Consider the following 27,810-nt stretch of genomic DNA (forward strand, 5'->3'; position numbering starts at 1 on the left):
ATTGCTCTAAAAAACACATTTTAAAACATCCACAGCATTATTGAACAGAAGCTGTGGGTTTTCTGCGAGGAGGGAAACTGAAATAAGTCTCAGTAATTTTGAAAGGAAATTTTGGCTGGTGGGTGGGCTGCCGGGCAGCCAGGGGCCCTGTGAATCCTGGTCGAGCTGCACGTTGGGACCTTGTACTGTTACGGCTTTGCGTGGTCCCAGCACCCTGCCCACCCTCCAGCTGGACTGCAGTGGGGCAGCCGAAGACCAGGACTCCAGGGGTGTTTCCCAGGTGGTATGGCCAAAGCGATTCCAGGTATTTGTCAAATTCCAAGCGCGCTCCTCAAAAGAATATTGTTCCGGTGGAGATTTTTTTTTTTTTTTAAAGACTTTCATATTAATTTTTAGCCTAGTTGCTCAAGAAGCTCACAGTCGGGGGTACTCCCAAAGCAGATCTAGAAAATTCTTCCTAAGACTTTTGAAAACGGCTATTTTGTCTGGGTGGCTCCTGGCCTGATTTTCCGAGTGTGGAGGGTTGATACTTGTGAAAAGTCAGACGCCTTAGAATTGTCTCACAGGATCTAAAACTGCTATCCACTTAAAAAATGTCAGCCTACGTGTACCAGCCATCCTTTAGCCGGTATTTTGCTGACAGTAAAAGAATCCTTAGAAATCAAAGTCCTGCTACATGTGGTTTGTCTCTGCGATTCTGCTGACGTTACTTAATGACTCTCGCTCTTCTGGGGGCTTTTCCCTTACACATCATCATGTGAAAGTCAGATTTGGTTTGCAGATATTCTTCACAGCAAAACTTGCTGGAACACGGACTCCTAGAAAAAAAGTGTTTTGTTCCCATCCTTAATTCAGGAATTACTGTATATCTTTTGGTGCAGAAAGTTTCATTATATTTCCTACTTCCTTTGATTATTAAGTTATTAAGTTGAATGCATGCAATGATAACTAAGGGATCTACAAATATAAATGAGAACAAAATCATTTCTCGGTCCAGGGTGTTGGACCGGTCTGTGATTTTCTACTCTGTTGATATTTGTAAAGTCATGGGCCTTTAGGTCTTTAAAGGAAGCTGAAGAGGTGATGAAATAACATGAATCATTTTCACGTGCTGAGTCTATCTACCTGTGACTAGTCTGTCGTTCCCTAAATCCCGACTGTACGTGACCGACTGGAGTTCTCGGGCATCTCGAAGTTTATTTCAAAGCGAAATGTGTTTCCTGCAGAACACATGCAGGGGCCAGTGGCTCTGACAAAGCCCTTGAGGAAAACCAAGACTTATTTGTACGGGCTGATCACTGTGCAAGTAGCTATTCTGCCACCCAGACCGCAGCTGATGTGGCAGATGAATCTGCTCTGCACCAGGGGCATGGACCAGCTTGAGTCAAGTGATCTTTAACTGGAACCATGCCATCATGAAAGGATCCCTAGGAAGAAGCTGATCTACATGACCGATCCCTTCCTGCCCATTCTGCCATCCGTGTGAATATAAAAGTTGGAAAATAACGATTTACCAAACCTAAAGAGAAGATTTGTCATGTCTTAACTACTGATGTCAACCTGCAGTTCTGTCTCCTGAAAATCCTGGATGTCTCAAGAGCAGAAACGCATCTCTCCCCAAACTGCAGAGATCCGAGAAGCGCAACGGCAGCTCCTCGGAGCTCCTCAACGCTACTGATGTGCTGCTCGGCCGGTGTGAACCGAGTCTTACAAGCCAGCTCCCTGCAAATTGGCCGGCAGCGCAGACCAAGTTAAGCTTATGTGCATCTATTATATACGTCTGTGTGCGTGCCAAACCTGGACAACATTTTGGCTGGCTTTTGCGGAGCTGGCTAAAGAATTTCACCACTTCCTTTTTTGTTTTGTTACTGCCCTGACAGTCTTTCTAGCAAATGCTCTATTTTTATTTGACATATATGCACATGCTCCATTTCCGTGTGTGTGTGCTTAGGAATATATTCCCGCTCCGCCTTGCCCTGCCTTGGAAGGCTGCTGCTGAGGGTTCCTCCTAGCAAAATGCAATCTCGGAAGAAGTCCAATGAAGTTTAAAATGCTGCACAGCAAATTTATTACTGTTGTTATAGGCCCCCATTCAGGAAAGTATTTAAGTATGTGCTTAAGTCCCATTGAAATTGTCAGGACTTAAGAACACGCTTAAAGTCAAGCATGTACTTCCCCTGAACTGGGATGTATTTCAGCACATGCTTAAATGCTTTCCTGAACCAGAGCCACAGTCAACAAGAGTGTCCTGTGATACACAGGACTTGGGCTACAAGATTTACTTCTTACTTGAGACCTACCAGCGCTGCTCGATGAATATACGCCTCACAGCTTGCCTCTCCGTTGGTGGCACTCCAAATAGCTTACTGGCTTTTACATTTGGACAAGAAGTTGTGAAAGAAACTGGAAAAAAAATGATCCTTACGAAAGCAATACCTTGGCATGTCTGATCTCATGTTGCAGCCAATGATTTTTCCCTACAATGGAGATTTGTGCTATTGTGTGTGTGGTATAATTACTAAGACAGATTTTTTTTTTTTTTTTAATGGCACAATAAATAGGATATTTCCTGGCCTGCTTTGCGTTTTGAATAGGATTTTCACTTCCCCTTTGGGTCCTGAGCGTAAGGAGAGTAAGTGTCAAAAGGCAGGCGCTTTCCCAATTTTAAAACAGAGAGGGTGTAACCATGTGTAATGTGAGTCTCGATTTTGATTGTAGGGATGATGAAATCAAATCCCTCCTTAATCCTTACTGGGAAACATCGAGGTGAGTTAGCCTGCCTGCTTTTGCTGACTTGTTAAAGTCTTTCCGAAAAAGAAATGTGTTTTGGTGTCATCAAAAATATCTTCCTACTTTACCCCAGAGATTAGGAGGCCACGGGACCATTGTGCTCAATACAATGAAAAATGAAAGGAGAAGGAGAATAGATAAAACCAAATATATTATTTTCCTGGAAAAAACACAGTGCTTTCTGATATGCGACTCCTTCCAGCGCTGCCGTTTTTAAGCTGGATGCTTAGTCATCATTAAAGACAGTATATTTCTTTAAACCCGCTATATTTTGGGAATAACTGGAAATGAAATTTGCTTTTACTTCCTCCCTTAAGGTTAGTTAAAATAACGTACAGTTGTCTGTGTGCATTGCAGTCACTGTGCGTGTACCAGTTGGAGTCTTTTTGGAACAAGTGAGGAAATTTATTCCAGAGTTATTTCATTTACAGCAAAGTAGTAGCTTGAACTTGAGAAGCGCTCCCTGTTCGTGTCGTTCAGCTGTGCTGTGCAGTGGTTGGAGGCTCTCGACACTGCTGCTGCTTTACAAAAATATTTGGCACAAGGTCATAAAGTCATTGAGACTTTTTTTTTTTTTCTTCTACCCCCCTGAAACCCTCCTAATATTGTTCCTTGGTTAATGTGGCAGTACATCCCCCCACTTGTGCACACAAATATCTTTAAGGTTTAATTAATTCCTTAAAAAGAGCTGAAGTATTTAAGGAGGAGCACCTTATAAATAATAAAGGAGAACATCTTGTTCATTCTTGCCATTGCTCAGATAGAGGCAAGCAGCTGGTATGATGGTGGGGTTTTCCTGATGTGATGATACCGAGTTCCAGGTCAGGACCTTGCATCAGTTAGTGTGAAGGACCTAAATGGCTGGAGGTTAAGTAGAAAAGCGTCTTTTTTTAGTAGCTAAACTAATAAGGGTAGGTTTGTGTGAATCAACAGGAGCAGAAGGTGATGGTTCCAGGATGGAGCAAAATAATTCTCTAGCAATTAGGCCTCCACGGACTCCAGGCTTTTCTATTGCTGGGATCCGCATTCGTCCCACCTAAATTTAGACACTCATCGGATTCAGTCAAAGTAAAAGGTGGCCAGATTCATCTTTTGGGAGTGCATCCCTCCCTCGTCCGCAGAGGAGACCTTCCCTTAGGCATCTCAGTTACACTTCAGTGAGACGAGCATTGCCCGGGGAGTCTCACCCAGCAAAGCCTTGAATCTGTTTTACTCTTCCACAGTCACTCTGGGAATTTGCCTTTTCAGGTGAGGTCCTTCTCCATAGGGAACAGGAGGGACTGCTCATCTACAGGGAGAAGGTGGCTCTGAAACCCTTTCACAGCTTTGGGACTTCAAAAACTCTGTTTCCTTCATCCTAGTGCCCACAGAGCCTCAGGTCTATCCCTAGTTGCAATCATTAAATCAGAAATATTCGCTGTTACTGGCAGGGAGAGTGCATATATCATCAACTTGCTCCTTTTTAAAAGTGATCGATGATTTTTGCTGTGCTTCAGGGAAGCTACGTGAGAAAGCTTTTGTGCTCATTTGTGAATAACAGCAGGGATAAATGGTATTTCTCCGGCTTGTCAATTATTTGTTCTTTTCTTGCCATCCACTGTTTGAGTTCTTGATCTTGATGAAGGTATTATTGAATTCCTGCATTTCCGAGCCCTTAACCTTGGACAGATAGATAATAGGCTTGTATTTAGACACTACTGGGGTGCTTTAAGCAAGCTGTTTTTCTTTGAAGCTTAGAGTGACTAAGCCTGGGAAGTTCTCTGTTCTTCCTCATCTCCTCCTGGTAGTTAATAGACTTCACAAGGGATCTCGAGACACTCTGATAAGCCTTTGAAGTTATTACCTACTAAGGTTTTGCTCTTTCCAAGTGCTGAACATTGAATTACTGACTGCTGTTAGAAGCGAAGAGAAAGGATTCACAAAACCGACAAAGCCTTGCCTATAATTTCTGCAGAAAAAGAGCTGAATTTAACGGATAAATTGTGTTGCTGGGGTGATTTTGATTCTGTTCCCTCCTCTGTCACCAGTTTGCCTTGTGATTTGTGGTAGCGTTTTCAGTTATGCCAGTCACATGAGATCAAAACCCATGAGTCAGACTCCACCCAAATCATGAGCCTGGCTTCCAGATCCAGGAGCTTTGAACAGAGATCATGCTGTACTTTTTCTTTAGTTTATCTTTCATTTCTGGAATTTCCTCTGTCTATTCCCAATGTGTCTCTGGCAATTAATGTTTGCCACTCTTTTGAAAGTGTTGGGAAGATATTTTGACGTTTTAGGGCAGTTGGAGGCCTTGTTTGACCTCCACAATTAACTTTATTTTTAATGTCTAAGTGAATCTCATTTCTTTCAGACTGCACATCTTTCTCCCGTCTCCAATGACTTCTGCATCCCTTTTAACCTCACATGACCCGTCACTTCTGTGTCTTCATTGCCATTCATCTGCTTTGTTGCCCCAATAATCCTCTCTGGCCTTGAGAGGCTTTTTCACCATTGCCTTGCAGGATGGAGACCGTGTAAAAAGATGCAGAACCGGGTAACCCTTAACCTTTGGATGAGAATATATAAGGAAATGGTCTCCCTGAGTCTCTCTCACGAAAAAGGTGAAATTCTTACCTGCAGCACAAGAAGTGGGCGATGAGGACAGGCGGGAGACGGAGACCTGCAGGAGGGCTGGAGCTTTGCATGTTATTGTGAGACAAGACACCTTTGCTAGCAAGGTATTGGCAGGACTTGGAAAATCAGGGTTTTACACTCACTTCGAAGGGAGTCAGGTGAAGAGTGAATCAGACTCGATGGAGTTATAAGCCACAGTAAATCCAGAGGGGGTAAAGATGAGAATCAGCTCTTCTGTGTGCACGCTTTTGCCCTCTAATTCAGTCGTTGGTCTGGTTTTCTTCAAATTTTGGGTTTGTAATATATTGTTTGTAGAACTTAGGTAGCCAGCTCCGTTATGAAGGATATGGTTATGATTGAGATGGTGAAAAAGCCGAGGGGAAATTTGGTGTCATATGGCCGTTTTCTCCTATAGCATTTGCCTCTTTTCAGGCAGCGTAAGAACCCTTTTCAGGAAGGGTAAGAAGTTAAAAGCTCTTGGCAGTGGTTTAACAAGCCAAAGCCAAAGCAATAAATATGACTTTGCAGTAATTATTGCATTCAACACGGTGGTGCCTGGTATTCCCATGGTAACATTGTCATTGATTTGCCATTAAATTTGCAGAACAGAGCGAAATATTTAATTAATAAAACTAGTTTTGCAAAACTAGGCTATTCGCACCTCAGGCAGACAGAAAAATGCATCTTCTCTGGCTCGTCCTTGTGCCACGCCACTCTTTCACCCATTGTTTGCTGGTTCTTGCATACGCCACGTGCCAGACATACTGCAGACCTGTCATTTCAGGTAAAGGTGCAGCCAAACTGTACCCCCGCTTTCAAATACTTCTAGAGTCTGAGTGTTTGAAACTGAATCTGAACCCAGAGAAAAACTCTTTACATAGCCCTAAACTTTACGATAGGTTGTCTCCAAGCCTGGCATCCACACTCTCTCCATATTTTGGTGGATGGGAAATCTGGAATTTGTTTTTAAACCCAGAATCGTCAAAAGCTGCGTTCAAGGCATGAGAAGGATTCATGACGCCTACCGGAAAATCTTTCAGCTAAACATTTCCCGTGCGAGGCCTGAACGCGTAGCAACTGGACACATCTCAGAATGTTTCTAGTTGTGCTGTGAATGTTTCACAGAACTGCAATAATTAGGAGCGATTCCTTCTTTAAGACAGAGAAATGCTACCTCACAGCTTGAATATCGATGATAAAATTTATGAGAGCAAACAGAGTAATATAATATTTTCTCCAAAGGAAAAGGGCATGTATTTGCTTAGCTCTTTCATCAGCCGTTTTCGGACACACACTGTGTGCATAAAATACAGTTATGCAACCCATGTGGGTCAACAACAGAAGGCTGGTTGCTTCACCAGGATTATAAGAATCCTTTAAACACAATGGTACCACAAATTAAAATGGAAATCTATCAAAGCCATTATCGTCCTGAAAGCTTTGGCCACAAGGATAATTATTGTGGAGGGATGTTGTCCTTGGACACAGCTTTGGCTCAGTTCTGCTAGTGTTATTTGTATTCCTCCGTGGCTCAAAGTCAGAATTTGCATGGCTAAGGACCATAAATTTTTAGAGGAAAAAATAGGCTGTTTCCTCAATGCTAACACTAGCAGTTTTTTATTGTTTTGTAGTGGTTTGTAGGCAACTCATTAGGTACTAGAGATAGGAACAGACTGAGTGCGGTGGCTGAAATCTGCCGTGAACCTTGGAAGGATTCTGACGGAGATTTCTGTCTGGATCTGGTTGTTTGTGTCTGAGGTTGTTGCTTTACTGGATGTGAACAAGAACGAGTGAATGTCTGGAGTGCTTGGGTTTAAATCTAGATCTGAAAGTCCACATTTTGGATGGTAAAACAGTGAAGCAGATCTTGAGCTGATAGAAGCTGCAGTCCACAGATTTAAATAGAGCAGAAAACCTGTCCTGAGTTTTGTAGCATGTCCTTGAAGCAGGCAGTCCTGTAGGGACGAGGGTCACGGAAAGAATACACAGTCTCCTGGATGTTGCTTGCCATCGGTGAGGGACACGTCTCCTTTACCCAGAGCTGCCCTCAGGAAAGGCACAAGGTTGCCTTCTCAAGCTCCTGACGAAGGCTGAGCACTGGGCCAACTCCATTCTTGTGTTGATGATAAACTATATTAAATAGCAGGCACTGTCGGTTATTTTTAAACTGGTTATTTTTCTTTCAAAATCCGATTTTCGGTCTTGAGGGAGGTAAGTCACTAACAAGGCTGAAATGTATTTCTCTTCTCTTCCCGTCCTTCAGGCTGGTATAGATGGAGAAAGCATTGGGAACTGCCCCTTCTCCCAGCGGCTCTTCATGATCCTGTGGCTCAAAGGGGTTGTGTTCAACGTCACCACTGTTGACCTGAAAAGGTACAAATTGTTCAGTTTGATTGAAAATAGTTACATGATCCAGTGTTTTCCCTATGGGAAGGCCCCACTGAAGTTCAATCAGATTTGTATCTGGCCTAGAGAGTCTGTGGTGCACAACAAAATTGTTAGGATTCAGGTTTGGGTTTGGGTTTTTGTTTTTGTTTTTTTTTTCACTTGTGGAATGTTTTTATATTAAACAGCGTGCTTGGGGTAGTTTCAAAGTTTTCTAACCACAAACTACAGAAAAAAAGAGCAGGGCAAACAACTGATTTTGTAGGAACTATAAATATCTGTGCAACTACCTGACCATAAAGATTAGGGATTTCATGACTTTTTCTCTCTCTGCAGAAAGCCAGCTGACCTACACAACCTGGCCCCTGGGACCCACCCACCTTTCCTGACTTTTAATGGAGAAGTCAAGACAGATGTTAACAAGATTGAGGAATTTTTGGAAGAGACTCTTGCACCTCCAAAGTAAGAACTTGGGATTTTTTTCAGTCAATATTCCATTTCCTGGGAATGAAAGATGTCCTAAGAGGAGTTCCTAAAAAGCACTCCCTCCTACGATCTTTACTTACAGGAGTAGTATTTATTTATGAAACTTGCTGGCTTCAGTGAGATGACTTCCATGTGTGAAGGTTACTTGTATGACTAATAACTGCAGAATGTTTTCTCTGTACACATTTCAGGATGCCCTTGTATGCAGAATTAAGGAGACCAATACTAGAAAATTTTTGTAGGGGTCTGGTGTCCACATTTTACAAAGCTAAAAATAACTTGGAAGAGATGCCCAGAATTGCCACACGGAATATCTGTGCCAGGAAAAGCATTTTACAGCGAGGTTTCTGAACTGTATGGTATATTAGAAAGGTTGGAAGGGGAACTGATTACAGAGAGGCTCTGGAGGCAGAAGAGTGCTCACTATTCTCGTCAAGAAATGACAAGAGCCCACGACTGGAAGTTATAACCAAACTAATTCAGATGAGAAATAAGGCACAGATTTTTTTCAGTATTGAATGATTAACCATTGGAACAAGCTGCCAAGGAAAGGTTTAGATTCACCAGATATGCCTTAGTTAGTCAAATGTTTTGGACTCAGTACAAGGATAATGGGGGAAAAAAAAAAATTGTTGGCTTCTGATTTGGACCTTAAAATCTACGAATCAATGAAAATTGGCTTGGTTCCTTATGGAGCGTTTTCCCTCCAAGTGAATCAGCAGCTACAGGCCAGTCCTGAGGCAAGGGATCAGATATTTAAATTTTCTATACTCTGGTCCAAGACCACTGAAGTCAGTAGGAGTCGTTAGTTTGTGTTGGTCTTTCAAATCGATGTATTCCTTTGCACCAGATGTCTATAAAAAACAATTCAGAGACTGAAAACTTTATGTTCCTTCAGCTGGGTAATACTAACATGCCTTGCTGTTACATCCTGGAGCGCATTTTCAGCCTAGGGAGTTAGACACGACTGCCATTCATAATAGAGCGAGCTGGCTGCCAGGCTCCCCTGCACCTTCCTGGAAATTTATGCTTCCTTCTGATTTAAGGCCGCTGTATCTTGGATCGTGGTAACATAAAGCATCAGTGCAATTGCCTTTGTCGTGGAGCCATCCCTGTGTAACTATGCAAACGCCTGCCTTGACAGACACAGATATTATTAAGAGGGACATGCCAAGCTGTCGTTTTGAGATAAATGACAGCGTTAATTGCGGTTCCTCGTACAGGGCTTTTTTCTTTCCTCTTGTAAATTGTATTTGTAATCATCGCTATGTTGCTGGTAACAAGATGTTGCTCTCCACACTGCCCCTCCCTTTCCAGGTACCCCAAGCTGGCTGCTAAGCACCGGGAATCAAACACTGCTGGAATTGATATCTTTTCCAAATTTTCTGCGTACATCAAAAATACCAAGCAGCAGGATAATGCTGGTGAGTAAGATCGTTACCGAATGCGCCAGGGAGTTTGTGTGCTTAGAAGTGGAATAATTTTGCCATTCTCCCACCGTTTCATTGTAAACTCTGTCCGTACGATATCAGGTACTGCCGCTGATCAGCTTGAGATGGGTGGTTCAGTGGGCTCGATTCACATGGGCACAGCTGGATTAACTACGTCTACGCTAATAAATAAAACAGGCCACAGAGTGTTTAGTAGCCCCTCTACCAACTGCCGTGACGCGGCTCGTGTCCATACAGACCAGCTTCCTCACCAGAAGAGCATTCCATGCTGCTTGCTGGAAGTGGCTGGTGGCCCGCGCTACCCCCTCTACTCTGCTCAGGCACTGCCTAGAGGAGCGCGTGTTGACTGGACCCAAAACTGTGCTAGTACTAAAAATTTAGCAGTGAATGAGTAGGTGAGAGCAACCCATGCCCTGACCCTTCGTAATTTGTAAGATGTGGCCATCAGACTCTTGGCCCGCTTATCCCATGTTATAGCTGATTTGCTCATATAAACTGGGTTACATCAAGACATTAAACATAAAGTAACGAGCTGAAAGAAGTGGCTTTAAGAAACGTAATTGCACTCTGTAAGCTCCGGACTTTCCCTCACACGTTTGTGTGTCAAAAAAAATCCTGCCGCCAGAAGCTGGATGCCGTGCATATTTACACGCATCCTACACCGTCTTCCTGATGAAATTGCTTTTCTTCTCCACATTCCTTTCCCCTCAGAGAGGCAAGATTTCAGCTGGCCTAAGCTCCTGCTGCTCCATGAAAGCTAATGGATTTACACTGCCATATCCCTTGAGACGACCTAGTAGAATATTTGCAGTCACTCACTGATGTACATCTTACCTTACATTACCAGTTTCACAGGCAGAGACCTAAGGCGTGTTAAACACCGTGCGCTCATATCGTATCATTCAGAGAAGACTAGATTTTTTTCAAGTTCCAGCTCTGCCACAGATTTCATCTGTGCGATTACATTTCATCGCCTGGGGCTGACCCGTGAGATGAGAATGGGTAAATGATGATTTATATGTCAGATAAAAATCTGCTCCTTAATATTTTTGCATTGTTAACAGAAGGAAATAATTACAGTGCTTCACTTCTCAGGGATAGTAAAAAGTAATTTTTTTTTGTCTACCGCTAATGGGATGCTCAGCTACCCTCTGTAGGAAATTGTAAAAGGAAGATAAATTAAGAGTTAGACTAAATAGATGTTACAGTGAAAATAAAATGTCTTGGCCATTTACAAGGAATTTTTACGGTCTGCTCCGCAACTGTAAATCATAAATTCAGCTGTGCTGCCCCTTGTGTTCTGAAACAGCCGCGGGTGTGCGTCCACATCCATAATCCCAACACGTCGCCGCTCGGTGACTCTGCAATATGCAAATCCCTGGACTCATAAGAGCTGGCAGCTCCAGGCAGTAATAAATGGCTGTCCTAAAGGTGTCTGCATCTGGCCGTAACCAGAGCTGGAATTGAAGGTCTGATATCCGCTACTGTGAGACAAGGAACCTAACCCCGCGTAGTGCTCGTGATCAAGTCTCCGCATTTTTGCCGGCGGCGGTGCGATTAACGGGAGCTTTCCCTAGTTCGGCCTAGCAAACTCTTGGTTTAGGGACTCTGGAAAATAAAAGGAAAATGCTTCCCGATGGCAATTAAGTACACCAAGGTTATAAAGAAAATATATGGTGAGCTGCGGGACAGCAACAATCTTTGTTGCCTGTCCTCGCTCCGTTTTGTTAGCTGGCTCGTGCTCCTGTGATATCCAGACACGTTGCGATCTCTGAACGCACGGATGCTCAACTTTCCTCTTTGAAGTAGAGAAAAGCTTTTAGCTGAATTTTTTCCAGCTGGAGTGCTGCAGTGCAAGGAGAATAAAGCAGTGATGAGCAGAGTATAAGTAGTACCTACATGTTCTTTCTGTCACCGGAGTAAAGTACCTGAGGACCTCGGAGTGCTTGGGACTCTCAGTGCAGGCTAACGCCATGCGGGAAGCAGACCTCAATTTCAGCAGAGTAATTGACTTTCAGTTTCCAAGGGCGAAGCAAGAAGAGCTTTTCCCTTATCCCTGGGGACATTTAACCTACTTTCCTATCCAGTTCATCTGAACCTACAGCGGTTATTCTGAAGGCTGCTTTGGGTGGCAGATAATGAGTTAATTAAAAGGTAGCGGTGTTAGTTCTCTTGAGCAGTGGGAAGACTGTGTGCAGAAAGGAAAGGACAGCACCACTGTGTACATGTTTCCTAACGAACCTATTTCTTTTTGATTGGTATTTTTTAAAATGGCGGCACCAATCAAAAAGGGACCTGGGGCTCTATCCCTGATCTGATATTTGTCATTTTGCGGCAGATTCTGATGCGTTATCTTTCCTATATAACAGCAGAAGTAGTTGTATATAGCTCTGTAATAGCAAAAGCATTTTATAAATATAAAATGTAATTACTTAGGAGAAAGTCCCTTTCCCTGTCTCCATACGAGCAGCTGAGATGCAAAAAGAACAGAGGCTGCTGCTTGTGGTTATCTTCAATGGTTCCTGTACACCCCAGCTCTCAGATAAAGGTAACACATGTCTCGTGGTCATCCTCTATATCGGCTCCTAGCTCCAGCTGGCTGAAGTGCTGGGATTAATCTGGAAAGCCACACCAGTGACCGGGGACATCAGTTGCACACGATCAACATACCCAAATAGAAAACGACTTGTTAATAAATCCAAAATAGAACGGAGAACGCAGACTGTTATATAAAAAACAATTTTAGTTTAGTTTAGTTGGGAACAGGGGAGTGCTGAATACCAAGTAAGCTAAAGCACCGAACGTCAGGTTGTTTAAATTATGTTCTCTTAACCTGGGAGTCAGGGAGGTGAATTCGTTAATGCGTGGGATATCAGGGTGGGAGTTTGTAGCATCAGCCTATCTCTAGCTGTGAGAAGTGTGGGCTAGGTGTAATTATGTCTGATGATTCTTCATAGCGCACTGGTTTAGCAGACGTCCTGAGGTCTACGTAACGTGAGCTCTCACTACAGCCTGCGGCTGTTACATCTTTGCGGAAAAGTGGCGTGAAGCGGTTGGGATAATGAATGAGATTTACGCAGTGTGAGGATACGGGATGTGAGAAATAATAAGAAACTAAAGCACGCCAAAGATAAGCCCAAGCTGGTCTTCCTCCCAGGAGGGTTTACAGCCAGGGTCACGCGACAATTTCAGACTTCAAGGGATGCCAGCAGTTGGCCGTGTCGTTGCAACATTCCCTATCCCAAGAGAGGTGGTGGGGTGGCACTGACAACAAGAGTTTGTAGCCTTTTAAGTAGCTAAATGATTTTTATTTTTTTTTCCTGGTAGTGGAAAAATCACTGAAGAAAACAAGATCTGCAATTTCTTGGTTTAGTGTGTGTCCGAATTCTTGCATGTAAATGAATAGACACAACGCTACGTATGTCTGTTTGTTTCTAAGATTGTGATACCCTCTGCTGGCAAATATGTGAACGTATAAAGCAAGCAGCTTTACAATCAGGGCTGAAACATCCCCTTAACAAAATACGTTTCTTTCTATCAAGACAGTTTCCTCTTACAAATGCAACATTGTCAAAAGAGAAGTGTTTCGTAGTAACCTATCGATTTTGACAAAGTTTTCATGGAAAAAAGTCATGTTTTTTCTGGATGAGTTAAAGTTACTTTGAAGTAGAATGCTTTGACATTACAGAGAAAAATAGTATTTTTTTCTGGATTCATGCAGTACTTCATTAGCCACACGCCGTTATGTTTTGTGCCTGGCACAGAAGCAGGTGATAACCTTCTTCTGTAAGTCTGGATGGCAATATGTTATTGATCAGGACTCATTTACTTACCAAAGGTATTTGGCAGCTGGGCTGCCCTGATTTAATAGTTCCCTGAATTTCTGATTCTTTTTTTCCATCTTTGTTTTCCTAACTTTTCTGTCTTATAATATAAAAACGTTGAAAGGTTTGGAACGGGCTGGTGAGGGCTGTAAGCCCAGAAGCAAACATGCTCATGCCATATCAAAGTCCCACCACTTTTAAGCTTCTTGAAAGGGAAGGAATTGATTCCAGATTCCCAGGATGTGGCAAGCTGTGTTTAAAGAAAGTGTGTGCATTTATTATTTCAAGTCAGTTCAATTACAACGGCCTTGATTCCTTCCACCCCCCGTGTCACTCGATAATTTTATAACAGGCCTCTCTGAAGGAGTCATCTCCTCATCACGGGATTAGGTTCGCGTCGGGCCTCGGTAGGACAACTGGGTTATTCGGTCACTGGCCATTGCCACCGGGCTCCACCGCCTGTCCTTGAAGTGACAAGTGCTCATTCACACATGAGCAGGGGTCCTTGGGAGAGTGCAGTGGCAGTAGCCTTAAAAATGGTTTCCTGGATGCCTTTGCTCACGTTTTCATGGCCAATTTGAGAGGTTTTGGTTGCTTAGTGATCGTTTGACATCTAGAAGGAGGTCTTGTCTGAGCACAGGGAAGTAAACCAAGATCCTGTGAGTTTACTTTGGTTCCTTTGGTTGATGCTGAGCAAGTCACTCAAACGCTGTGCAGTAACCAGGGTAGCAACAATTTATGTATTCATTGGAGGAGGATGAAAGGTAATTAGCTGGAATGCTGTGTACATATTCCGTATCCTGCTTATTATTTTTTCTTGTGAGACTGTACACTGCAAACCAAGGGGACAACCTATAGTAACCACCCATTAACCGTCCCGCCTAAACCTGTAAGTTCTTTGGCTCATAGAATGAGCCCTTTGATTTCATTTATGAGTTTAAAAAGTTGTTCTTGAATTGAGTTCTTCGGGGGCACCAGCTCCAGTGTGGGTGGGCGCATTTATTAGTAGTACGGAAGGATATTTCACTGTACGGCTCTTCAGAAGGCGCTGAGCCGGGAGACCACCAACATGATTTCATGCAGAGGAATTTCCAGCCGTCTGACCAGAGGACTCCGCTTGTCTGGTTTGGATTTACATCAAGAGGCCAAAAATAAAAGCGCATTTAAATCATTAGCTTACATGTGATTAAATGCCGTTCACCTCTTTCAGTAGCTACATCACACTTTGCGGTTAAATGCGTGAGGTGGGAAACGTCTCTCTTCATGCGCCGTGTGTGTGAGTATACAGAAGATATGCACACACGCGTATAGGGCTGGAATTAAAACCGGCCTCCATCAGTTTTACGCTGTGGAGTTACTCCTGCTGCGACGAGAGTCAGACCCAGACTGTGGGTACGTGCACGGGCTGGATGGCGAGCTCTGATCCATTCTGGAAGCCACTGCATACCTCCTTAAATAAGCGGAACACCAGTTCGCTCTAAAAACTTAAGTGGAATATTTATAGTAATAACAGCTCTGCCGTGCAGACCCTTCGTGGCACCTGAGCCGATGTGCGCAGCCGGGGTAGGAGCTTCTCGATGCTGGGGGTCGGCTCCCCTTGACTGCAGCAGAGCAAGTTAAAAACGCCGTTTGAGTGCCCTTGAGTCGATGGGGACTTTCCTGTGACAGGGACCTTGGATCAGGCTCTAATGGAGGATCAATATTAGTGCTTTACGCTTTCTGCACAGATTTTCGAGGTGCCGTATAAATCTATAGGTATATATATATGTGCGTGTGTGCGCACACGCGCACGCATGTGTCTGTGTATCAACTTGCCATTAAAATTTTTCCTTCTTCCTCTTGAGTTGCAGAATTTCCCTTTCCCACTGCAAAACCCCACACCTGTCCACGGCCCAGCACCAGCCGCAATTTGTCCTGCGCGGTGACAATAGTAAGTTTTCTCTGTCATGCAACCAGGAAGGACTAGAAATAGCTGTTAAATTGTTTTAGGGAAAAGGATTTGCTGTGTGATGGAACATATCAGGATGACAGATCTTTAACTTTGGCATTTTGAAGCACACACACAAAAAAAAGCTATTTCAGAACATTTTAAACAAGTTTTTATGGCTCCCTCTAAGCTGAGTACTGTTGGGCTCGTGGTAGCTAAAGGGCCTGGCAGCTTTACAAAACCAGCCCTAATATAAAAAATACCCGGTCTTTAAAACATATGTAAAATAGCTTTTCTGCAACATTTGTGGCACATAAAGTACCAAATACATGTTGGTGAGTGTGATATAAAGCTTTTATTGCCATTCATTTGGGATGACCCATATAACTCACTCATGATATGTTAATAAAACCGTTCTCCACTCTGTCTCTTTATAAAAACACACATATAAAGACCACTAAAGCAGTGGTGATAGCTGCGTGCTAACTTGTTAAGTCATACTGCAAGTTACATTTATCATCTGTCCTAAATTGCTTTATCTGCTTTCTGCCCGGCAATCAAAGACTGATTCTAAAATACTCAGAAACAGCAGTTTGCAAAATAAGTTTGCCTGAGAAATAACTTTTTGAAACTTCTGCTCAAAATCGTGCTGGCCGGAGGCCCAGGGCCATCAATATTCTCTCTGCTACCAGTGACAGCTTTAAGGACCAATATCTTTTGACCTGCCAAAACTAAGAACTGAAATTTTAGGCCATTGGAAGGAAGGGGTTTTCAGTTTTCTAAAATGATAACAAACCATCATCTGCATCTCGGAAATATGTACCTTTCTAGAGAATGCTTCTGAACTTTCCTATCATTTTGGGGCTTTTGTTCTTTTAAAACGTTGCTAATTAAGGTATGAAGATTGCCTGATAGAAATGTGAAAAATACCATTTGAAAGCAATACAAAACTAAAACGAAAACTCTGTGTAAGTCCAAATGTGATCAGATTGCAAGCCCTCCAAGGCAGGGACTTGGTATGCCTGATTAGCACGATTAGATGCAACCATTCTGGGAACAGTTAATATTTACAATTAATGCCTTAGCAAGCATCATTTTCTGACACATTTTCTGAGGTAGCTTTGAAACCATGACACCATAGGGAGGGAGAGAAAAAATGAAGGAATATATATATATATTTATGTATGTTCAAAACAGAGAATAGGCAAAGCCCTAAAAACCAGTTGACAATATATACTGAAGTCAACAAAGTTGAAGATACGCTCAAATTAAGGCATGTTCTCAAGCTTTTGCTGAATCGGGGCCTATATGCACAGGCCTGGCCTAGACTAAAATACTTGCAAAGGGAACAGTAGTTGGCAGACGCTCTTCTTTAAGAGGGAATTATTTCCCCTGTGTGTTTGAATATTCCTCCAAGTGCTGCTGGCTTTACTGGGATGCTTTGTTCTGCTTCCCAGCCGAGCTCCCATGCTCGCACACAGGAGCAGTAGCACAGCTGGAAGTGGATTAGAGCAATCTGGCGGCAGCAGTCCTGGGAGGAATTAAGCGCCTCGCTGCTGGAATGGGAGGCCTAAATTACATTATTATTTAGAATTGAGTTTTAACTTCATTGCTCTATGGTTTCGCGCTGGTGGGTAACTCCTCTCATTGGAATATACTTCATGCATCTTAAGTATGTTCCCCACAGCAAAGACTTAGATGAAGTTATGGCCTTATTCAGTAAAGTGTCCAAATCTTATATGAGCAAATGTCCAGATTTAAGCACCCAACTGGTCTTATTGTCCCGATTGTTCACAGGCTTATATTTAGCAATTGTAGACGAAGCTATCACATGATAGAGAGCCCAGTGACTGGCTCCTGGAACTCAGTTTGCAAAACTGTTGATGACTTCAAAGGGAGAAGGATTGGCCTGGAATCTGTTTTTCCCAAAACAGATTTTTTTTTTTGTTTTATGCATGCAAATGTTCTTCATAAAATAACAGAAGAGAAGAATGAGACATAAATGGAAATCAGAGTTGCTAATTTTCTTTATTAGATCAGATCCCAAATCATTGACCTTTAGCTTGAAAACAGTGCTGGGAATAAGGTGACTAAATGGGAATTGGAGACATAATTCTTTTCTAAATATCCCGATTCTTCTGATGGCAGAAAACATTTCAGAATTTCACGGAGTCTGAGGCTAGACGGAACTTCGGGTTATTTACTGTGATCTGCAAATCACGTCCCAGTCAATTTTGCTCATTGGGCAAGCATGTTAACATTTCACCCTTTAGAGTATCAGTTTTTTTTGTATCAGAGCAGAGAATAAGAGAAACTGAAGGGTCTTTGATGCACAATGCCCCTCTAAGGGGGGAGTTTACTGGATGAGAGACACCCAGCTGATGGCAATAGCTGGTCCATATTCTGCACTGCAGAGGAAGGGGAATCCTGGTGATTCAGCCAGTCAAAGCTGAAAAAAAAAAAATTTCCTGGACCTTAACCTGGAATCAGGATGACTCTGAACACGTGAGGAAGGCATCTACTCAACAAGACTTTCTGCACCACTCCAAAGCATTGGTCCAGCTGTTCCTCTCTGTAGCAGAGAATGAGCAGATGGCCATGGATAAGCCCCGTAACACAGCTGATTAATGGCATATTGGGAGAGAAGATACTGTGATCTTTGCAAGCATCATGAGTCTTGAAGCACGAGATTTTATTACAGTCGTTGTCTTAAAGTTCAGTAGCAAATTCTCTGTGACACTGAGGATGGTACAGTCAACCTACCTTGGTCCTTGTGCCAAGACCTAAAAGATGATATTAGGGATTCCAACTGCCATGACCTGCCCACGCGACTCTATCCCGCTCCAGCCCAGTTTCTCCCATTTCTGCCAGAACTGGATTAAGGCCTGCATTTTCTTAGTCTCATTATAAACACCCCAAGAAGTAAGTCCACCTCCACTCTATCCTTGTTTGTTCCTGAAACGGTTCATTGATTTGGCAACATGGAAAGTGAATTTGTCCAACTTCTATTAGACCTTTTCACACCTTTGTCGGCAAGGCTGAAGAGCTCCCTCACACTTCCCAGATGTTTTGTCCATGAGTGAGCATCGGTGCACTCAGCCTTCTTTCCAATAAGCTGAATAAACAGACTCCTCAAACCTGACATTTTGGGGCTTGTTTCCAGTCCTTTAGCACCGTATTATTGTTCTCCTTCAACCTCTTGCTCGAATTTTCAAAGCCTTTTTTAACTGGAGACACCAGAACTGGGAAAAATGTTCTTAAGAGTTGTTGCAACAGGGCTGTTGCAACAGAGGGAATATGACCTCCCTACTGGTGCTTGAAAAATTTTCATACATCCAGTCATAATTATAACTTTATTTTTGCTTCTGCTTCTTTCAGAGAGGTTAGGTTGAGGCATAATCACGATGATCCCTAAGTCATTTCATGGAGCTTGAAACAAAAAATTTCAAAAGCAGAGAAACAATGGAAAAGAATTAAGATGTGAGTCATTTGTAAATCTCATCGTCTCATGGTTTTTTTGTATGTGAGTAACGATTTTTGAACACAAAGGGCAGAAAATACTGGAAACATAAAAATGAAACTATTTGAGACTGAGATTTTCTAAGTGAACTGGGAGATTTGGGAACTCAATAAGCTTTAAAATTTCATTCTCAGGTGCTGCTAGCTAGGCATCACTGCCTTTCCCTCTCCTGTGTCTTCACTCCACCACTGCTGAAGTGGAATTACTTAGTTGAAATCGATGGAGTGCAATTGGGATTATCCTGGTGTAAACAAAAGCAGACTTTATTCCTCTACATGCCTGTGACTGAAAGAAATCAGTATTAAAGATGCAAGTGCCGACGGCCTGTAGAGGAACAATCTTCTTTGCTTAAATATTAGAACACAAGGGGTCCCCACAGCACTGTCACTAAAGCCCAGCTGCGCTCTACCAGAGCTAACTTTATCCTTATTTTAATGCAGAAACATGTAGTTAGTTTTTCTTTGTTAGTCCGAGAATCATCTTGTTTGCTCTTTGCTAGTAAAAGAAAATTTTACAATTTGAGTTAAACACACAGCATCTTAAAAATCAAGATAGAGGCACGATAATCTCATGCTATAAATATGTGGGTTTATGATCTACAGGGCTTGATGGTGGATTTCTTTCAGGTTTCTGATGCAAATCAGCTGCCGCTTGTCTGCAGTTGGTTTAGGGACACCTGCACAAGACTAGCATCGCGGAGGTCAGGATTAGGCCCTTGGGGACGCGCTCTAGAAATGATGCTTGTCGCTTACGTGCTACAGAGTTACGATGATTTGTGAAATGCAAGTTAGGTACTGTTCTTCCTGGGGCACTTGTAGGCCAGTAGTTTTACATTCACCTGTTTCCTGCCCTCAGGGTCACTTGGACTCCTAAGGGACTCGGAAATGAACCCTTCTTTTGGTGTCTTTCTAACACCTGGGTTTTCTTCTTAAAAAAGCAGCATTTGAAGGTTCTCCAACTGCGTTCTTCATGGTAACATTACAAGTATTACATTTATTTCTTGCCTCCACTCTAAAACCAAATAAGAAAAGGGAAGGAAGAAACCTGAGTTTTTAGTCTAAAACAAAGTCAAAAAAACCCAAGTCAAAACAAATTTCCGAGATGCTTGAAAAACATGTGTTTAATTTTCTTTTTAAAGACATTATGGAATCACCTGTTTCTCTAGGTTTAATTTGAGAGTAGGACAGATGGTATCACAAAAAAGGATGATACCTCTCTTTTTGCTATATTTACAGTTTTTCCCCCTCAACCTGAAACATACGTCCATGGCTGGTGCGTTATTGCTTTTACCAATGTAAAGTTTGTGGCTGAAGTGTGCTATTATTCCTTTTTTGTATATGGGAAGTTGGAAAGCAGAGAACTTAACTAAGTTGATGTAGTCAACCGTGAGAAGAAGAGACTCAGGTCTCCTAAATCCAGGTAACCTCTTTAACCCTTGGGTCATCGTGCTCTGGCTTAGGAGAGGGTACCAGAGTAATCAAGGTCTCAGTCTCTCTGAGACTGAGACATACTTTCTGTGGAATTTTTGAGACAGGTCTGTCAAAATGTCCCAGACTTTTGGGATGAAGCTCTAATTGATCAATCCACATCATCAAGGGTTTGTAGATGGGGTGGGGAAGGAAGGGAAGGGATGAGGGATGATAAGGGAGGGATCATCTCACCTAAGTCTAAAAGTTATACAGTAGTCTTTCAATAATCCTGGCTTCTTTTATGATCAATGTAGAGGGATATAAATCCATTTCTAAAGGGCAGTTTGATTTATCTGCAAATATGGATCTAAAGCTGGGAGGTGCCTTTCTTTCCTTGCTATCTATAAGGGAGACCTGGACAACTAGGTTTGACTAATTACCTAACACTTAGATGGTTAAAGTTAGACAAGGTGAATCTTATCCATAAGTAAATCAATAGATTTTTTTATGTGTCTGGGTTCCTAAGGTTGCTTTGAGTATTTAAGGACTATATTTCATCTCCGTGTTCCTCTGAGCCCTGGCTGAAGTGCTCCTGGGGTCTAGCACCTCCATTTCTCTCACTGGACATACACAGAATATATGTGCCAACACGTATGGAAAATACGTACCTATTTATGCCTGGTTCAGACCATGTCTGAAAGGCAGATTATGACCAAAGTTGTGTCGTTGTTTTCACGTGTGCACCTGTGTCCGTGTGACCTGCCCCACTGCTGGTGTACGCTCACCTGAACGCTGACCGGGAGTAAAAATCCCATTTCAGGTCCCATCTCTGAATGATCTGGAGGGTGAATATGAACCCCGGTCCCCTAGGAGAAACCCCTAACCGGGAAGGTAGCGTTAAGGAATAAGAGGCGCTGTGTACTATATATCTTTTGTGTACACGACTAGGTGTTTGTTGATTCATTAAGTGAGTAGCAACAGACAGATCACAACTTTTCAGCACGGTTGAATGGGCATTTACCTTTATTGTGGGAACATGCTGAAGTCTCTGTTCCAGTGAATATGGAATTATTTATCTAGAGCGAAACATCTTTAATAGGAGAGGTGACTCAGCCCAGAAACTCCCTTTGGCCCAGAGTTAGGCATCTAAATGCCTTGGATGCATGGGAGCACGCAACCTCCGTCCTTCTGCTCTGCATTTCCAATGGCTCTCTTCGTGACTGCCCGCTCATTTGCCTCTCAGTATAGACGCTGCTCAGAGCTGGGGATTTTACAAGGCAGAAACATGCCTGGAGAGGATGTTGCAATGCTCAAGTTGGCAGTGGACTTGCCCTTTGGGGAGTAAGCCCTAATATTTAAGTAACTCTAAAAAAATGGGAGGTGTTATCCTACATGACTTAGGTGAACTGTGAAATTATATTCAAAGGGTAAGATTTATCTCGCCTAACCTCACCTCCCTGAAAGTCAGGTGTCTAGTCTGAGCTAGTCCTTTAGGCTTCGTCTGTAATCCAGGCAGCGAGAAGGGCATGTGTGGGGTGAGTCACAGCAGTTTAAATCAGGCATCTCAGGTGGTTGGGAGGAATTGCCCTCTGGAGACGCTTGGTACCTCTGAGCGGAGAGGGAACCTACATAACCAGCTTAGACAAGACACCTGACTCTTAGACGGCTAAACAGAAGAAACCAAGGCAGCGCTCAAATCTCAAGGGTTTTATTGAAGTCACGGGGAGGAAGATAAACTGTTCAGTATGTAATACAGCGGCACGCATATTGCAGTCACAGCTCCTCCATGTGAGAAGGATTAATCCACACAGATTAAAGTTACAATACTCTGTTGAGCCTGCCTGAAAAAAAATGAGCAGGATTGGAGAAAAAAGAGGGTGAAAATATGTATCCTTGGTCTTTAATCGGACTGTCAGACTAGTAGAATGATATTATTTTCTTACCTTAAATTGCTGTTTCTTAGCTGGTTTCCCTCTCCTACCAGAAAACAGTATTGGGTCTCATATAATATCAAACTCTGTGAATCTGGAAGTGATCAGGAAAGGTGGTTTGTTTTTTTAAAGGCAAAATAAATCTCAGATTGTTTGTGTGAGACTGTGAATATTTATGTACTGTTCCCCCTTTTCCCTCATTGCGTATTTCACCAAGTTCATTTGTGTGTGTTACCGGATAAATCTTACAGGAGGGCAGTGGAAGAAAGCAGTAAAAAGGAAAAGCATCAATCAGTGATCCAGGGTAGCAGCAGGAATCGTTCGTTTTTGTATGTGGATCGTTGTTTGTTGAACTTGCCTGGGCTTGCCAATTAAGAAACTTGCAGTTCTGCCGAGGTCAGTCTCAGGTGGTTTCAGACGATGGCTACAAAAGCCATTACGGTGCTGAGCTCTCGATGACTTCGAAGCCTTGCTGTCGCTGGGCTTTCAGTGGTGTTCACTCGCGAAGAGGGCCACGTATATTTTGCTTTGGCTTGGAGAAAATATTTTGTGACAAAATGTTTATTTCACAAAAACTGCCGTGGGTGGTGTGAGTAAACGGAATTTTGGCAAAATTAGTAAACTAATTATTGGCAAAGGTGGGTTGAATTTGGTGAGTAATGACCTGTTCTGAAAAGTAAAAGTATTTTCTCTTAAACTTTTTGGAACAAAAGGTTATTATCTTTTTAATGTGGAAATGATATGCTAATTTTGAAGACTACCAGCATTTTAGCAGTGATATAAAAATGATTGAATGTCTCAGCATGACTTACTTAACCAACCATCCCAAAACATGGCTTTCTTTTTGTGTTCATGATTGTTTGGAAATCTTATGTTATCTTGCTTTAAGTCTGTTTAAAAGATTGAACGGGTTTTGCTCTTTTTTAACGTAAATCAAATAGGTTTTGTGCGCAATTTGGCCAAAGAATCAATTGTTCTTATTGCTTTTTTTGTGCCCTCTGTGCTTTGCATCGCTTCCCATAACAACTATCAAGTAAAATCCTCATCGTGCAAATGGTTCCACTCAGACACATAAACTAGGAGTCATCTCACCTAATTTTAGCTATTTTAAATTTAGGTAGCCAGTCTGCCTATTCTCAAAAGAGAAAGAGAGAGAGGCTCCTCTGCTGGTAATTCAGCTTTTCCTAGGCTACTATTTTAGGATGGAATGATTTGCCTTCCAGTGGCTCCTTCAGGCCACAGAGATCGGCATTTATGTGCTTTGTCTGCTTTGCTATTTCTCCTCATCCCGGCATTAAACAAGGAAGGAAATATTTGGAGTTCAAGGAAGGGGAAGAAGAGTCCTCGTCTGACCTCGGCAAATGCTGTGGGTGTGGGCAGCCTGAATCGGTTTTACTTTTTCCGAACCATTTTTCTTTTACTACTTTCTAGTTACTTTCCATTTTGCTTCAGCCTTATTTGACCCACAGAAAATAGAGATGGAAATGACCGATGCGGCTGGAAGTTTTATGGCTGGTATTATTTAGGAGGTCGGATTAACTGATGATAATAGTGCCTTTCGGCTTTAAAAGCTGCTGAAGAAATCCTAACCCCGCTGAAGTCAAGAGCAAAACTTCCCCGGGCTTCGGTAGGGCCAAAATTTCACCCTGAGTACCTAGTAATGACTCTTTGTCATCTGGCCCTCCCCTTGACTTGCAGGATTGCTCCACGCGTTACATTTTCCAATGTTTTGTTCAGTTGTGGTGTAAGTGCTTCAAGACACAAGGATTTCTCTTTGTCCCCTGGAAATAGTTGCACAGGCTAATAGTTTAAGGAAGTTCTTGCCTGAAGAGTTGAGTAACAGAGCCAAAGTCTGTTCTTGGTTGAACTGGAGTAAATATGGAATAGCTTGTTGACAATGCGGAGTTACTCCTCTTTTATGTCAGCGTAACCGAGAGCACAGTTTTGCCAATTGTTAACTTTTGTTACATTATTTGTGTTTCTGTGCATGTCAGGATTTGTTAATCTCACTCTTCAACATCAAGTAACCTTTTGCTGAAAACAGAGCGTCATTGTGAATTAGGTATCATCAGCTAAATTGAACCTCACCCTGTATATTTGACAGATGGTAATACATTCATTAAGTGTTCTGTGGTTGCTTTGAGGTTGAAAAGTGCTATTTTTCTGGCTTCTAACTCAGGATTCTTAAGTAAAGTTGTATAAAAGCATAGTTTTGAAGGGAGAAGGAAAATCACAGAAAGCTCGGGAGGACTTTCTGTCCGTATCGTTGTTTACTATTGGTGGGATGACACAGCAGGACCGTGATTGCTATAAGTTGTCTTCTAGGTAGCCCAGAGCGGAGTAAGTGAAGGGGGAGAGAGACGGTTCCACCACGGATTTTGTATATATACAGGTAGGACTTCTTGGAATTTGAAGTTGTATTACATACAGCACTGTGGAAGCGACACGATGCTGTTGCCTTTGTGCTGTCCAGAAAGACGGTTTCCAGGAGTTCAGGCATTGCAGCTGCTGCACAGCCCTGCAGCTGATGACAGGGCTCCTCTCCCAGAACTGCTCACATTCGGGATCTCTAAATTCATGCTGAAAGTCTGCAGGGTGGGGAAGCAATTGGAGGTAGAAATTTCAAAAGCAGCACAGAGACACATTCTCAGGCGTAGTTCCACTTGGTGTTGTAATATTGAATCCTCCACCCTGCCATTAGCGAGACAATCATAGAATCACAGAATCACAGAATCATTCATGTTGGAAGGGACCTTAAAGATCATCTAGTTCCAACCCCCCTGCCATGGGCAGGGACACCTCCCACTAGACCAGGCTGCTCCAAGCCCCATCCAACCTGGCCTTGGCAAGGCTGAGATTAGACATTTCGGGAAAAGTTCTCCACACGGCGGATTTAGGGGTCACCTAAACCAATTGTAGAAGAGAGGACTCCACTGACTACAGAGGAGGCTCAGGGTGTTTAATTCAAACCTAGTCATTTAATGTACTCACTTCAGGGAAGATTAATCCCACTCACTGACTTGCAGTGGAGCCTCAGCTGTTATCAGCAAACACATTGAGTTATTTAATGATGTTTCCAAGAGGATAAGTTGCCGAGGGAATTAGCTGCTTAGCCACTTCTGAAATTCATTGTGGGTAGTACGTTCGCAAATGGGGCATTAGTCACTTTTCAGTTAGTCACATCTTTTCAAATGTCTTCATTCAGTCTAGTGCTGTGACTGCTATTCACAAGACCCCTGCCCTGGTGAGTGCTTGCTGTCCCCTATGTTTTCAGTGGAGACAGTATATAAAGTCATCCAAATTTTCCCAAAAAAGCCACAGCATGGGAGGTTTAGAATTAAATCTTTCTTCTACTGGGTTTGCTCGGTAATACGAACCCAGACAGACTTAGCAAGAGTCCCAAAACCTTCAGAGCTGTAGGATATTCTGAGGAGGTTATTTCTGGGTCTCTGGTCACGTTTTTTCACCTTTCACGTAATGTTCAAATATCAACCAGATAAGAGAGAAATGAGAGAGTTAGTTTTCCTGACATTTACCTGTGGTGTTAGCCTTCAGCTGTGATCCGCTGAATGTTGAGTCATTTATAGAAAGTGAAACAGTTCAACCGGAGATCTGTGCAGATTACCTGACACCCCACTGGTGGGGGTCTCATCTGGTGGACCTGGGCTAACATCACATTGAAAAGGCATTTCACTTTCCGGGAAAATGCTCTCCCCATGCCACTGGTAAAGTCACAGCACTTCTCCCAGAATTTTTTGTAAGAAATTAAAGACTGACCTGCTTTTGATACCTCTCTCTTCTGGGGGGTCACAGGTGAATTCAAACATAAATTGGGTTTCCTATCCGTGCCAGCATTATATACTTGGCTCTCTCTGCGATGTTGGGGCTAGAAGCCTCTTGCTTCAATATTTTTTAGGTTCTTTCATGCATCCTCCTTCTTTGAGTGGGGATTTCCCTGGGGGCCTTCTCAAGGAATCTAAGACTTCAAATCATATAGATAAATCTGAATGTGTCAGGGCACCTAGAAAGTAGGATTTGCAACATGGGGATTTGCCTACGGATTTCAAAAAATGCCTTGAAAACAATCAACAGGCTTTAAAAAATCTGATCCTGTGCACCTACACTCCATTTAGATGGCAATTTTAGGATCTTAATTCTCTTCGCTTTTCAAAATTCTGTCACGGTTCAGTGGGAAGAAAGGCAGTTCTCCCTTTTTCATTACTCTTCTATTTTCATGGCTTTTCTCAGAGATTTAGTAGGATCAGAGGAGTTTCGATTAAACGGGGTCATTGGAGTCACAAGTAGCAGTCCAGTTCTTGATTATCAGGATATGACGTGGTCCTGACCGTGTGGTGATTTCACTGCGAGATGTCAGGATCCTGTGGGTTCCAGCAGAGCCTGTGAATTGGGTCACAGATGCGTTGAACCCTGAACATACGCTTATTTCTGGCCTAAAGCTGCTGTATGCAAGTGCCAAGTATGAATCCAGATAGATGTTTTTCCCACTGTCACAAATAGGCTTCACTCCAGGCATTGTTTTTGAGACAGCCATGACGCACTTTGATATATCAGTAAAAGCAAAAAAAAAAATCAACCCAACCCTAATAAGTTCCAGAAAAGTTACATAAACACGTCCCACCTGATGCTCCTGTCTTCGTCCACACACCTAACCGACCCCATGGGCTAGCACGAAGCATCTAACGTAGTACTGATACTGGAAATATTGCACAGATGACTCCGAGAACTACAGATCCTACTGGGTGAAGGGGACACTGGAAAACGCTCAGCGTTAAGCCAGTTCTCTAAAATCTGAATGTGCAAAATTGAATTAAATCACAGTAATTCGATTCCATTGTCTCTAAATGAATTCATTGTAAGGGGACATAGTCTGAGGCTGCTCAAGAGAAGGAGGACTGTCTGTTCAACAGGTGTTATGGGTCAAACCAAAAAGAGATTGCTAAATCTTCTGAGTGTTGCCACATGGGGGTATATTACATGCTATACAGTTATTACCCTTCAGCAGAAGTTGTGCGGCGGAGCACAGCTGCAGACGATTAAAGTCACCACTGCCAGCATCTGACAGCAGAATGTCAGTGTCAAAATTCAATTTGAATTGATTAAATAAGGGATGGCAACACTTTTTGTTTTATGGATGGCAGCACTTCAGTCGCTTTAGATGCTCTGCTTTCAGAAATAAAATTCTTTCCCTCCCTGCTATGTTTGTTGGGGTGTTTTCAGTTGGATCGCAGTCATTTCTCCAGTCAATCAATTAAGCCAGGATTTGCCACTGTGTCTAAGAGTCAGCCACAAAAGGGCTGGTATGGTTCCCTGGTGCTTGGCCAAGAGGCTTCAGTGGGAGCAAGACATCAGGCAGCTTAATCTGACTTCCTCCACTGGCACAAGGTTTAATGGATGTTAGGGCAGCAGAGAAATCATGTTCTGTGGTGTTCAGCTCCCGCTCTCTCCGCGGCCCC

The 27,810-nt window shown here is 42.8% G+C and overlaps 1 protein-coding gene across 2 annotated transcripts in view; it reads left to right on the forward strand.

Moving 5' to 3' along the window:
- CLIC5 (chloride intracellular channel 5) overlaps window positions 1-27,810 on the forward strand; it is a 78,638-nt gene that overhangs the window by 43,783 nt on the left and 7,045 nt on the right. For both annotated transcript variants that reach the window (XM_074582043.1, XM_074582044.1), the window contains exons 2-4: window positions 7,667-7,776; window positions 8,125-8,250; window positions 9,592-9,698. In XM_074582043.1, the coding sequence (XP_074438144.1) occupies window positions 7,667-7,776; window positions 8,125-8,250; window positions 9,592-9,698 (343 nt within the window). The remainder of the gene's footprint in view (window positions 1-7,666; window positions 7,777-8,124; window positions 8,251-9,591; window positions 9,699-27,810) is intronic.

This window comes from Larus michahellis, chromosome 3 (assembly GCF_964199755.1).
Source record: "Larus michahellis chromosome 3, bLarMic1.1, whole genome shotgun sequence".
NCBI classification, from domain to species: Eukaryota; Metazoa; Chordata; class Aves; order Charadriiformes; family Laridae; genus Larus; species Larus michahellis.